This window comes from Tachyglossus aculeatus, chromosome 6 (genome assembly GCF_015852505.1).
Source record: "Tachyglossus aculeatus isolate mTacAcu1 chromosome 6, mTacAcu1.pri, whole genome shotgun sequence".
NCBI lineage: Eukaryota > Metazoa > Chordata > Mammalia > Monotremata > Tachyglossidae > Tachyglossus > Tachyglossus aculeatus.
The window spans coordinates 27,327,590-27,340,613 of record NC_052071.1 but is presented as its reverse complement, the minus strand read 5'-3'; the positions used below and the strand labels follow the sequence as shown (position 1 = coordinate 27,340,613).

The 13,024-nt window shown below is 44.5% G+C and overlaps 1 protein-coding gene across 1 annotated transcript in view; it reads left to right on the top strand.

Moving 5' to 3' along the window:
- Positions 1-12,027, top strand: part of CD99L2 (CD99 molecule like 2) — a 116,196-nt gene extending 104,169 nt beyond the window's left edge. Inside the window, exon 9 of the mRNA XM_038747705.1 lies at positions 11,945-12,027. Within this exon, the coding sequence (XP_038603633.1) occupies positions 11,945-12,027 (83 nt within the window). The remainder of the gene's footprint in view (positions 1-11,944) is intronic.
- Positions 12,028-13,024: the final 997 nt, after the last annotated feature.

Here is a 13,024-nt window from a genome sequence, read left to right as displayed (position 1 = left end):
GATCTGCAAATCTCTTTATAGCTACAGGGAAGCAAACTTTCCCCGAAACAGAACCTCGAAGCACTCTCTGCAGATGTATTGGTGGTAAAATGCTTCAGTCAGACAGCAGATCAATCAATGAGAAGCAGTATGACTTAGTGGCTAGAGTACAGGCCTAGGAGTCAGAAGGACCTGGGTTCTAATCTTGGCTGTGCCACTTGTCTGCTGTGTGACCTTGGGCAAGTTACTTAATTTATCTGTGCCTGATACGTCATCCATAAAATGGGGATTAAGACTGTGAGCCGTACGTGGTACAGGGACTATGTCCAACCCAATCACCTTGTATTATCCCCAGTGTTTAGTACAGTGCTTAGCACAAAGTAAGCGCTTAAATGCCATTTTAAAAAATCAGTAGTATTTATTAAGCCCGTGCTACGCACAAAGTGCTTGGGAGAGTATAATCCAAAAGAGTAGATAGAGTTGATCCCTGCCCACAAGGAATTTACAGACTACCCAGGGAGACAGAAATTAAAATGGTACCAGTGAATAGGTACATAAGTGCTAGGGGAGAAGTGCCAGTTTCCTCCTGTCTTGTGTCAGCTCTGTAAATGTCATCTGAGAGCACTGCAGTTGCAAAACCATGTCCTCTCTAACAGGAGTCTCTAAGGCTCTAAATGCAACCCACAAGGGGTCAATCAATAAGTCAGTGGCAGTTACTGTGTGCAGAGCACTGTACTAAGCACTTGGGAGAGTACGGTACCACAGAGTTGGCAGATGTGAGCCTTGGCCACAGACATTAAACTAGATTTGGGATAGGGGAAATAGTCGAGTATAAGAATATTTGCAGAAGTATTCAGGAGTTGGGATGAGTATCAGAGTGCTTCAGGGGTATACAGCCAAGTGCATAGTGGAGGAAGTGGAAGCAATAATTGTAGGCAACTTGCTCAAGGAGTTTGGAGAGGAGTGGTAGGAAGGAGATGGGGCAATAAGTGGAGGGTGCCATGGCGTCAAAGGAGGGTTTGTTTAGGAAAAGGGGTACATGGGCATGCTTGAAATCAGTGAGTAGGAGCCATTGGAAAGTGAGGAAAGTGGTGGTCAGAAAGTTAGAGATGGAGCCTGGGGAGGGTGCAGGAGGTCGTGCAGTAAATAACAGTGACTAATAAATGGAGTGGGTGATAGAGGTGGTTGTTGTGGGCTTTGAGGAAAGGGGAAAAGGGGAGCGGTGGGGTGGCATTGAAAGTGCCATTGGGGGAACAAGAAGGAGGCGAACTATGCCCCTGTTCCCAGTAAGTCCTAGGGAGTGGGCGAAGGTGAGACCCTTATGGGAGAGAGACAGGTATCACCTGAGGAGACCCAGGTCAATCATCGCTATCAATTATATGTAATTATCATTATCGATTAAGTGCAGGCACTTGAATAAGCACATGGCAGAGTACAACAAAAGTAAGACAACAATCCCTGCACGCCAGGAACCTGTAGTTCAAAGGAGTAGATGAACAAAAAGTACGTATAAGTAGTGGAAGCATGAAGAAGGACACAAATGTAACAGGAATATAATAGCTATATTATAAAAGGGCAGTATCAAGTAGTAGAAGTTTATCAGGATTAAAAAGCGGAATAATTACATTTTTCAAGTAAAATGAGCATAAGTACTAAGGGTCAGACTGAAATATATACATGATAAGACTGGTGTTGGGTTGAAATGAGTGGGATATGGAGTGTGATTAATCAGGGAAGGCTTTCTGGAGGCGGTGGCATTTTTAAAGAAAGGTTTTGATAAGGAGAGCTGTAGTCTGGCAGATTTTTGAGGGGAGAGAATTTCAGTCTGGGTGTAAAGCTTGTGTGGGGTTGGAGGCGAATGAGTCTAGAGCGAGCGACCAGTAGAAGGTGATCATCATCATCATCATCAATCGTATTTACTGAGCGCTTACTGTGTGCAGAGCACTGTACTAAGCGCTTGGGAAGTACAGGTTTGCAACATATAGAGACAGTCCCTACCCAACAGTGGGCTCACAGTCTAAAAGGTCACAGTCTAAAAGGGTTCAGAAGAGTGAAGCGGAAGCGTAGGTAGCAGGTGAAGAGAGCTGATATGGGAGATGGGGAAAGCTGGTGGACAGCCACGGAGGAGAGGTGAGGTGTCGCCCGAGTGATGCTTCAGGGAGAGGATTTGTTGGACAATGAGGGGTAGAGATTCACTGGGAGCCACATGTGGGGTTGGGATTGAGGCCAACCTGATAAATTGGTATCTACCCCAGCGCTTAGAGCAGCGCATGACACACAGGAAGTACTTAACAGATACCAGGATGATAATGATGATGATAATGAGAGGGGAGAGGCTGGAGGCAGGGAGACCAGTGAGAAGGCTGGTGGAAAAGACTAACCGTAGTATGGCAAGAGCTGGAAAGTGGTATCTGCGGAGAGAAGGATTAGATTGAAAGCTCCTTGCAGGCAGGGATTGTATTTGCCAGCAGTACCAACTCCCAAGTGCTTAGTACAGTGTTCTTTACAAAGTAAGTACTCGGTAAATATCACTGGTTGACGAGGCAGATCCAGGAAATAGTACGGAGGGAGAACTGGCAGGATTTCGTAGGTGACTGAGCTTGAGAGCCGAAATACGGTGAGGTATCAAGAATGACACAAACGTCAGCTTCTGGCACAGGGAGCGTGACGGGAGGATGGTGGTGTTATCAACAGAGATGGGAAGATTCGGAGCTAGAGTGAACTTGAGGGGGAAGATGTGGAGTTCAGTTTTAGACATGCCAACTTGTACTTACCAAGCGCTTAGTACAGTGCTCTGCACACAGTAAGCGCTCAGTACATACGACTGAATGAATGAATGAACAGTTGGCAACATCTAGAGACGGTCCCTACCCAACAGCGGGCTCACAGTCTAGAAGGGGGAGACCGACAACGAAACATATTAACAAAATAGAATAGAGTAATAAATATGACAAATTAACAGAATAAAATAGAGTAGGCAATATGTACAAGTAAAACCTTCTCCCCATAGCAGATATGCAAAAGTTCGCATGCTGCAGCATACACTGCATTCATTCTCACCCCCTTGTTGGCATGAAGGTGGGAAATGATGCATATTATTATGATGTGTTGCCAGAAAAATCTCTAAAATGCTAGTATCAAGTCAAGCATGTCTTTTTTTTTTTCCCCAGATGGACATATTTACGGTCCGAGCCTTATATTTAAATAAAAGGAAAAATCAAAACACATACGGTCTTCTGATGAAACCAAAACATTCTGTTACAAATATGGCCAAGTAGCCCGATTGGGCTGGCCCGAAAATAACCCAGATCAGGAAAGCCCAAAATCAGTTGCTTTCAGTAGTATGGGTTTAATCATCATCAGTCGTATTTATTGAGCGCTTACTGTGTGCAGAGCACTGTACTAAGCGCTTGGGAAGTCCAAGTTGGCAACATATAGAGACAGTCCCTACCCAACAGTCTAAAAGGGGGAGACAGAGAACAAAACGAAACATACTAACAAAATAAAATAAAATGCCTAAGTGCCATAACCAGTGGGTTATGGCTTGTGTCCATGCTTTTCAGGTGCCTGGATTAAGGCTTTCTGTTTCCCTGAAACTGAACTTCCAGTCCTGTAGGAAGAGTAAGAGGGGCCGTCTTTTTCCAGTCTTTCCCAGGAAGCTGCCCCGGTTCTCCCAGGTGGCACAAAGCATGCTGCCTTTCCTCCTCTGAGCAATACCCTTCTCAATCCACAATCACCCCTCACAGGAAAAGCTACAGGCCCACTCCCCACCCGAGGAACTTTCAACCAGAAGACTTTCCAGTCCTCCGTGTCCCCTCAGGCAAAATCCCACTGGGAGCCAGTGATGAAAGGCCAGGTTGGGCTCCTCAGAACCGAAGAGTCCTGGCAGGAAGCTCGCAGGGAGGAGGTTAGATGGGGGAGCGGACTCTCCTTTTTTCCCATCTTGCTAATTGCCGACAAGGTGAGAAGCCTTGCCTTCCCCCTGCTTGCGTGGGCATGGGGCAGCTCCCTGAGGCCCTCACCTTGCCAAGAGCCCGGGCTTTGGAGTCAGAGGTCATGGGTTCGAATCCCAGCTCCACCACATGTCTGCTGTGTGACCGTGGGCAAGTCACTTAACTTCTCTGAGCCTCAGTTACCTCATCTGTAAAATGGGGGTGAAGACTGTGAGCCCCACGTGGGACAACCTGATCACCTTGTATCCCCCCCAGCACTTAGACCAGTGCTTTGCACATAGTCCCACCATCGACCCCCGGCTCACGTCATCCCCTTGGCCTGGAATGCCCTCCCTCTGCCCATCTGCCAAGCTAGCTCTCTTCCTCCCTTCAAGGCCCTACTGAGAGCTCACCTCCTCCAGGAGGCCTTCCCAGACTGAGCCCCTTCCTTCCTCTCCCCCTCGCCCCCCTCTCCATCCCCCCGTCTTACCTCCTTCCCTTCCCCACAGCACCCGTATATATGTATATATGTTCGTACATATTTATTACTCTATTTATTTTACTTGTACATATCTATTCTATTTATTTTATTTTGTTAGTATGTTTGGTTTTGTTCTCTGTCTCCCCCTTTTAGACTGTGAGCCCACTGTTGGGTAGGGACCGTATATGTTGCCAACTTGTACTTCCCAAGCGCTTAGTACAGTGCTCTGCACACAGTAAGTGCTCAATAAATACGATTGATTGATAGTAAGCGCTTAACAAATGCCATCATTATTATTATTATTTGATTGCGTAAGCTAACTTTGGGTAGAGTGTTAAAGGGACAGGACTCTGGCGGGTAGAGCACTGGGGGAGTAGCATTGAAGGGGAGAGTGAGGAGAAGGGGTGACAGGGGAAGATTATTCTGTCTTCCGGGGCTTTTACAGCCCTCCTGGGCTCCGACTCCGGAGGGTAGAAAAAAGTCTCTGGCTGGCCCACAGCCCGTGAAGACGTCAGAGACCTTCAATTTCCTGGGCCAGATTGGTGAACCACTTCCTGACAGTCTGGGGGAAAGAGAAAGCATCAGCATCTCTGCTCCACCTCCTTCCCTTTACTGGCTTTGAAGGGTGGTTGGGCTAGCCAGCTTCCCTCACCAGTTCAGAGCCTGTGACGGTAAAAGAGCCTCCTATCTTGGTAGAGTTTCTTCAACCTACTTCCATATTTAAGAGCGTAAAGTACCGGTTAAGTGTATTTTTCTGCTTTAGAGAGCCTGCAGTGTAAGTTAATGTCATGCCTGCCAAGCAGTATCTCCGTGATCATCAGTGCAGGCAGATAGGTGATGAACAGTTTATGCTTTCAGGGGCCTTTAAGGTTGGGGTTCTCCAATAGGCACAATGAATTGACAGGACTTGGGATTTGGAATTTAGTCATGCCTTAGGCCTTCTCATCTAGGCTGTTCAAACACATCTCTCACACTTGGTTTTACTTGTTATCCTTTCACCGCCCCTCTGAACAGTTTTTGAATGACCAGGGCCGAATAGGACCACGTGGCAGGTTGCTCGTCAGATTCTTAGCGACAGTAAACCCGCGCTGTTCCCATGGCAACTGAAGCTGAGAAATCTGGAATTTCAGGGTAGAAAAGAAGTGCGAGAGGTCACTGAGTGATCCCATTCACTTGCCTTCAGGATCAGTGCTAAAATGCCTCAGATGGATGAGATTCTAGGTGATTTTTAAAGCCTTCCCGAGAGTGATTCCCCGTTTTTTTTGCTATGTATGCTATTCCAATGTTTAATAATACCTCCCCCCACAAAAAAAACCAATTCTCTCTCTTATGCACCCCTCCTGTTGAAATTTAAATCAATCTCTCCCTGTTTTCATTGGGTTTAGACCCCAATTGAGGAAGTGCCCTCTATCTGTTTGAAGAAAGTAAATAAATGGGTCCTGCGCTTTCTTTCCTTCAGAATGTCAACTTTGGCTTCTTTTACCTTCCTTTAAAGGTCCTTATTTTTTTTAGTGGTATTTGTAAAGTGCTTACTACATACCAGGCACTGTACTAAGTGTTGAGGGAGGTACAAAACAATCAGGTTGGACACTCCCTGTTCCACATAAGGCTCACAGTTCTACTTCCCATCTTACAAATTAGGTAACTGAGGCGCAGAGAAGTGACTGTGAGCCCACGGTTGGGTAGGGACTGTATATGTTGCCAACTTGTACTTCCCAAGCGCTTAGTACAGTGCTCTGCACACAGTAAGCGCTCAATAAATACGATTGATTGATTGAAGTGATTTGCCCAAGGTCACACAGCAGACAAGCGGCAGAGTCGGCATTATAATCCAGGTTGTCTCCCAGGCCTCTGCTCTCTCTGCTAGGGCCTGCTGCTATTTTATTATTTTTCAACCCATCGAGCAAGTTTCTAGCCCCTTTTAATTGTGGAGGCCAAACCTCAACACTGTCATTAGTTAGTGGGGATCTAACTAGTGATACAGTTGTTTAGAGATAATCACCTTGACTCCCATGTGCTCCATTCCAAGCTATGTACCCCACCAGTGTGCTTTCTTTAAAAAAGTATGAGCCAGAATGTGTATAAGTCGTGCAGTTGTATGTATCCTTACAAATCTTTGTGTGCACACACATATTATTGCTGATGCTGCTATTTTGTCCAAGGCTTTCCCTGTCAGGACTTGAAAGACAATAATTCATTCATTCATTCATTCAATTGTATTTATTGAGCGCTTACTATGTGCAGAGCACTGTACTAAGCGCTTGGGAAGTACAAGTTAGCAACATCTAGAGATGGTCCCTACCCAACAAAGGGCTCACAGTCTAGAAGGGGGAGACAGACAACAAAACAAAACATATAAACCAAGTAAAATAAATAGAGTAAATATGTACAAGTAAAGTGCAGTAATAAATATGTACAAACATATATACATATTCATTCATTCAATGGTATTTATTGAGTGCTTACTGTGTGCAGAGCACTGTACTAAGCGCTTGGGAAGTACAAGTTAGCAACATCTAGAGACGGTCCCTACCCAACAGCGGGCTCACAGTCTAGAAGGGGGAGACAGACAACAAAACAAAACATATAAACCAAGTAAAATAAATAGAGTAAATATGTACAAGTAAAATACAGTAATAAATATGTACAAACATATATACATATTCATTCATTCATTGAATCGTATTTATTGAGTGCTTACTGTGTGCAGAGCACTGTACTAAGTGCTTGGGAAGTACAAGTTAGCAACATCTAGAGACGGTCCCTACCCAACAGCGGGCTCACAGTCTAGAAGGGGGAGACAGACAACAAAACAAAACATATAAACCAAATAAAATAAATAGAATAAATATGTACAAGTAAAATAGAGTAATATGTACAAACATATATACATATATACAGGTATCTACCTACCCTAGTCTTTCTACCCCCTACAGCGCCTGGCATGTGGTAAATACCCCTCAAAATCATCATCAGATGATGATGATGATGATGGCATTTGTTAAACTGGCTCCCTGTCTTTATTCCAGAATGCACAGCGAGACAATAGACGTGGGAATCTCCGGATGCTGAGAGAGTTATCTCTGGGCAGTCCCCTCTCTCTCCTCTCCACCCTCCTTCCCAGTAATAGAGGGGGTTGGCCAAGTCAGCTTGGTACATAATAATAATAGTAATGATAATAATGATGGCATTTGTTAAGCGCTTACTATGTGCAAAGCACTGTTCTAAGCGCTGGGGGGATATAACATCATCATCATCAATCGTATTTATTGAGCGCTTACTATGTGCAGAGCACTGTACTAAGCGCTTGGGAAGTACAAATTGGCAACATATAGAGACAGTCCCTACCCAACAATGGGCTCACAGTCTAAAAGGGGGAGACAGAGAACAAAACCAAACATACTAACAAAATAAAATAGAATAGATATGTACAAATAAATTAAATAAATAAATAGAGTAAAAACAAAAACAAAAACAAAAACGAAAAACATGATCAGGTTGTCCCACGTGGGGCTCGCAGTCAATCCTCATTTACAGATGCGGTAACTGAGGCTCAGAGAAGTTAAGTGACGTGCCCAAGGTCACACAGCAGGCATGTGGCGGAGCCGGGATTTGAACCCATGACCTCTGACTCCAAAGCCCGGGCTCTTTCCACTGAGCCACGCTACATGAAGCGGACTCAGGCTTGGATGTGCGGGGCAGAGATGTAGAAACTTCCACTTAAACCGCTTGGGCATAGTAGGAGCCAGCTGACTTGCTTCAAACTTTTTTCTGCTTTGAAGTTGTTGCTCTATTTTTGTGTGCCTCTTCCTTAGAAAGGATGCTTTCTTAAGAAAGTTTATAGTTTAGGGCTTTGGTTTCTTTGGACAGTGTGAGTATTACCATTTCTGTGTGTGTTTAGTTGTCCTCTTAATCTCCCCGGGGAAAGACTTGATTAGTGCTGAAATAATAGGGTAGTAACTCCTCTGTCATACACAATGTGATTTATTCTGCAAAACTGAGTCTTAACAGTAAGTGGAGAGAGAAAAATCACTAAATGTGACTCATGAAAATCACAATTTGATTCCACTCTTAGGTGGAAGGATTGAGTAGATTGAGTCAGCCAAGTAAAGATTCCAAGCAAAGTGAAGAAACACTGTCATTAATGCACCAAATAATAATGATGATGGCATTTATTTAGCGCTTACTATGTGCAAAGCACACCAAACGCATCACACTGGGTGTGTAGAACCCAGGGCTCAGGATAAACAAACCTTATTATGAGATGCGCTATACTTTGCAATCCTCAAGTCAGAGATATTAAGCATGATATAGAATTATTATCAACAGGACAGCGTAATACAAGAATGCAGTTCACTCCAGATGATGATCTCACTTTGAGCACATTAATGCGGTAGGTGGTTTCGTCCTGTGATTTGTGGAAACTGAGTCATTCTCACTGATCTGTTTCAGTTCCACCGTAAGAAATCAAAAAGTGTTTCATGTCCAATCAGAGGTCTTTATGAAATTGGTTTGACAAGTTTTTGCTCTGGGTGAGGTCATAACCAAATGCTTGGAATAAAATCACCAGCTTCGTCTTCCCACCTGGGCCTTTGATTGGAAAACCAACGTCAAAACGTAATACATAAAAAAGTATTTCATGTCCAATCAGAGGTCTTTATGAAATTGGTTTGACGAGTTTTTGCTCTGGGTGAGGTCATAACCGAATGCTTGGAATAAAATCACCATCTTCGTCTTCCCACCTGAGCCTTTGATTACAGTGCTCTGCACACAGTAAGCGCTCAATAAATGCGATTGATGATGATGATTGGAAAACCAACGTCAAAACGTATTTCCTCCCTCTAGTCCGGCGAATTTTCCCTTTGAACACTGGGCCTCTGCAAGCAGCTTCTCTGGTGCCGTTATTTACCGTTAAGCTATAAGCAGAAAGCAGTGACGTGAAGGGGAAGTAAAGAAGGATTAGATTGCTGAAATGTTTGCATCAGCTTGTCGCAGGGTAGAAGCTGGCTTGGGAAAACGTCATTTTCACCTTCCCACCTGGTCTCCTGGGGTTATTTTTTAATAGTATTTGTTAAGCGGTTACATTGTGTCAAATACTGTTTTAAGTGCTGAGGTAGAAACAGGTTAAGTTGGTTGGACACAGTCCCTGACCCTCATGGGATTCTCAGTCCAAGTAGGACCGAGCACAGGAGAACTGAGGCACAGAGAAGTTATGTCTTGCCCGTGGTCACACAGCAAGATATTGGCAGAACCATTTAAGTGCAAGCTCTGTCAGCGGGCCGGCGTCGACACTTGTCGTCCGCATCACTGGGATGCACACCCTCCCACACGACGACTCAGATCCGGAACCACGTTTGCTTCAAGTACATCCTAGCTTGTTGTTGATCCTAGTCATTCATTCATTGAATCGTATTTGTTGAGCGCTTACTGTGTGCAGAGCACTGTACTAAGCACTTGAGAAGTACAAATCGGCAACAAATAGAGATGGTCCGTACCCAACAACGGGCTCACAGTCTAGAAGGGGGAGACAGACAACAAAACATGTAGACAGGTGTCAACCGTTAGAATAAATAGAATTATAGCCATATGTATATCAATAAAATAGAGTAGTAAATATGTACAAGTAAAACAAATCTACTAAGTAGATAATAGTAATAAGTAGATCCCATCTACTTCTAAATTCGCTCACAGGCTTAACACTTTTGAGCTGTTGGCTGTGCCCTGATAAGAGGTTTCAGAAGATCAATCAATCGTATTTATTGAGTGCTTACTGTGTGCAAAGCACCGTACTAAGCGCTTGGGAAGTACAAGTTGGCAACATATAGAGATGGTCCCTACCCAACAGTGGGCTCACAGTCTAGAAGGGGGGAGACAGAGAACAAAACAAAACATATTAACAAAATAAAATAAATAGAATAGATATGTACAAGTAAAATAAATAAATAGAGTAATAAATATGCTCGGTACAGTGCTCTGCACACTGTAAGCGCTCAATAAATACGATTGAAAGCCTGTGAGCTGACTGATCTTTGGGGTCAGGCCAGGGTCCGGCAGTAATTTGGAGTAATTTAGAGTAGTAAATACGTACAAACATATATACATATGTACAGGTCAGTTGCCTCAAGGCCCTACTGAGAGCTCACCTCCTCCAGGAGGCCTTCCCAGACTGAGCCCCTTCCTTCCTCTCCCCCTCGTCCCCCTCTCCATCCCCCCCATCTTACCTCCTTCCCTTCCCCACAGCACCTGTATATATGTTTGTACATATTTTTTTACTCTATTTATTTTACTTGTACATATCTATTCTATTTTATTTTGTTAGTATGTTTGGTTTTGTTCTCTGTCTCCCCCTTTTAGACTGTGAGCCCACTGTTGGGTAGGGACTGTCTCTATATGTTGCCAATTTGTACTTCCCAAGCGCTTAGTACAGTGCTCTGCACATAGTAAGTGCTCAATAAATACGATTGATGATGATGATGATGAAATGTGGTATAAAAGTCTATTTCAAACTTCTGTCAGACGTCTCAATGCTCTAGAAAGCTAGTGTCACTGAAACATTAACTGTTCCCCAGTTAGTCTTCCTGGGCAGGTATTCATGCTTACAGATGAAACACTGTTGGCCTGAAGCAGGTGAACACACAGTGTAGAAAACCCATTCGCCCTGCCCTGGGCTTCCTGTCCTACCCTGTGGTTGTGGGACTCAGCAATCCGAGTCCAACAGCAGTGGAAAAGATGGAAGCCAAGGCAGAAGGCCCAGCTGAGGAAGAAGCCAGTGCCAAGTGGTGCTTGCCGGGTTGGGCTGGGCCCATCTGTTTGGCATCTTCAGCGTAGGGCCATATTGCTCTTTAATCATTGACTCGTATCTGGGCAAAAGTTCTCCTGGTCTTCCCTTGCATTCCTCCTCTTTTTGTTGTGAGAAAGGTGCCCCCCAGGTGTGATGCTCTATCCTCTGTGCACAGAAGGTACTAAACAAATGTCATTTGTAATAGTAATCTTGCAAAAGTCAAGAACATCTTTGGTCAAGAGGGCTGTATTTCAAGGTATCAAGCCTTTACTCCTCAAAATATCTGGGATTGGCACGGAAATGATTTATCGATTGTCCTTTTGGCTTTTAATGTCCTTCAGTTTGGAGACGATTTTATTGGTCGTTTAAGCTCCTGAAAGCAGAAGAGCATCTTATCCTCGTGGAAAACTTGGACTTGCAAGATCCAGGAACGGTGCCCCTCCCACTTGAACGGTGCCTGTTCTAGACTGTGAGCCCATTGTTGGGTAGGGACCGTCTCTATATGTTGCCGACTTGTACTTCCCAAGCGCTCGGTACAGTGCTCTGCACACAGTAAGCGCTCAATAAATACGATTAATTGAATGCCTGTGAGCTGACTGGTCTTTGGGGTCAGGCCAGGGCCCGGCAGTAATTTGGACAGCCAGGAAACATCTGCTCCCTCTGCACTTGGACGGGAATTGGCGAGGACGAACTGTGGGTGGCTTTGTTTCCTCAGCCACTCTTTGGCTCTGGCTCTAGTAGCCAACATTAATCTCTTGCATCCTTTTCTAGGTGGTGGCTTTGGCAGCAATGATGACCCTGGAACTGGTAAGTTACTGTTCCCCGAAGATCGGTTTATCTTTGCATGGAAATAGTGAAGCTTCTTCTCAACTCTCACCTTGTAGATCCCCATTTCCCACTTTGCCATAATCTCAAATTTTAGCTTAATAATAATTATAATTATGGTATATGTTAAGCACTTACCACGTGCCAGGCACTGTTCTAAATGCTAGGGTGGATACGAGGTAACCAGGTTGTCCCATGGGGGGCTCACAGCCTTAATTCCCATTTGACAGATGAGGTAACTGAGGCACAGTGAAGTGACTTGCCCAGGGTTACACAGCAGACGTGGCAGAGCCAGGATGAGAACCCACGTTTTCTGACTCCCAAACCTATGCTCTTGTCACAAGGCCATGCTGCTTCCATAAGGAAGAACTCCAAGAAAACTGTTCATTTAAAATTGAAAAGTACCAAGGAGTTTGTGGTCAGTTCCTGCTAAGTAGACATTTGCACTGATTGCATGAAACTAAAATGACACAGAAGTCTCTTTTTATGACATTTACTTGCACAATTGTCCCATTTTGGGGAATAAAATTTGTACCATTAAAATGTAGATGGAGCTGTTCCAATGGTCATATAATGGTTTAGCAAGAAGCAGGGGAGGAGAAAAAGGAGAAACAGAAACTCCTTACCATCAGCTGTAACACACTGAATCAGTTTGCTCCCTCCTACATTACCACCTTCATTACTTACTTACTGTGTGCCGAGCACTGTACTGAATGCTTGGGAAAGCACAATACAGTGACAGTCCCTGCCCACAACAAGCTCACAGTCTAGAGAGGAGGAGACAGACATCAACACAAATAAGCAGACATCAATATAAGTAAATAAAATGACAGATATATGCATAGCGGCTGTGGGATGGGGAGGGGGAGAAGAGCAAAGGCAGCAAGGCAGAGTGACGCAGAAGGGAGTGGGAGATGAGGAAAAGTAGGGCTTAGTCTGGAAAGGCCTCTTGGAGGAGATGTGGTCTCAGTAAGGCTTTGAAGTGGGGGAGAGTGATTGTCAGGCACACTGATCTCCTACCACAGC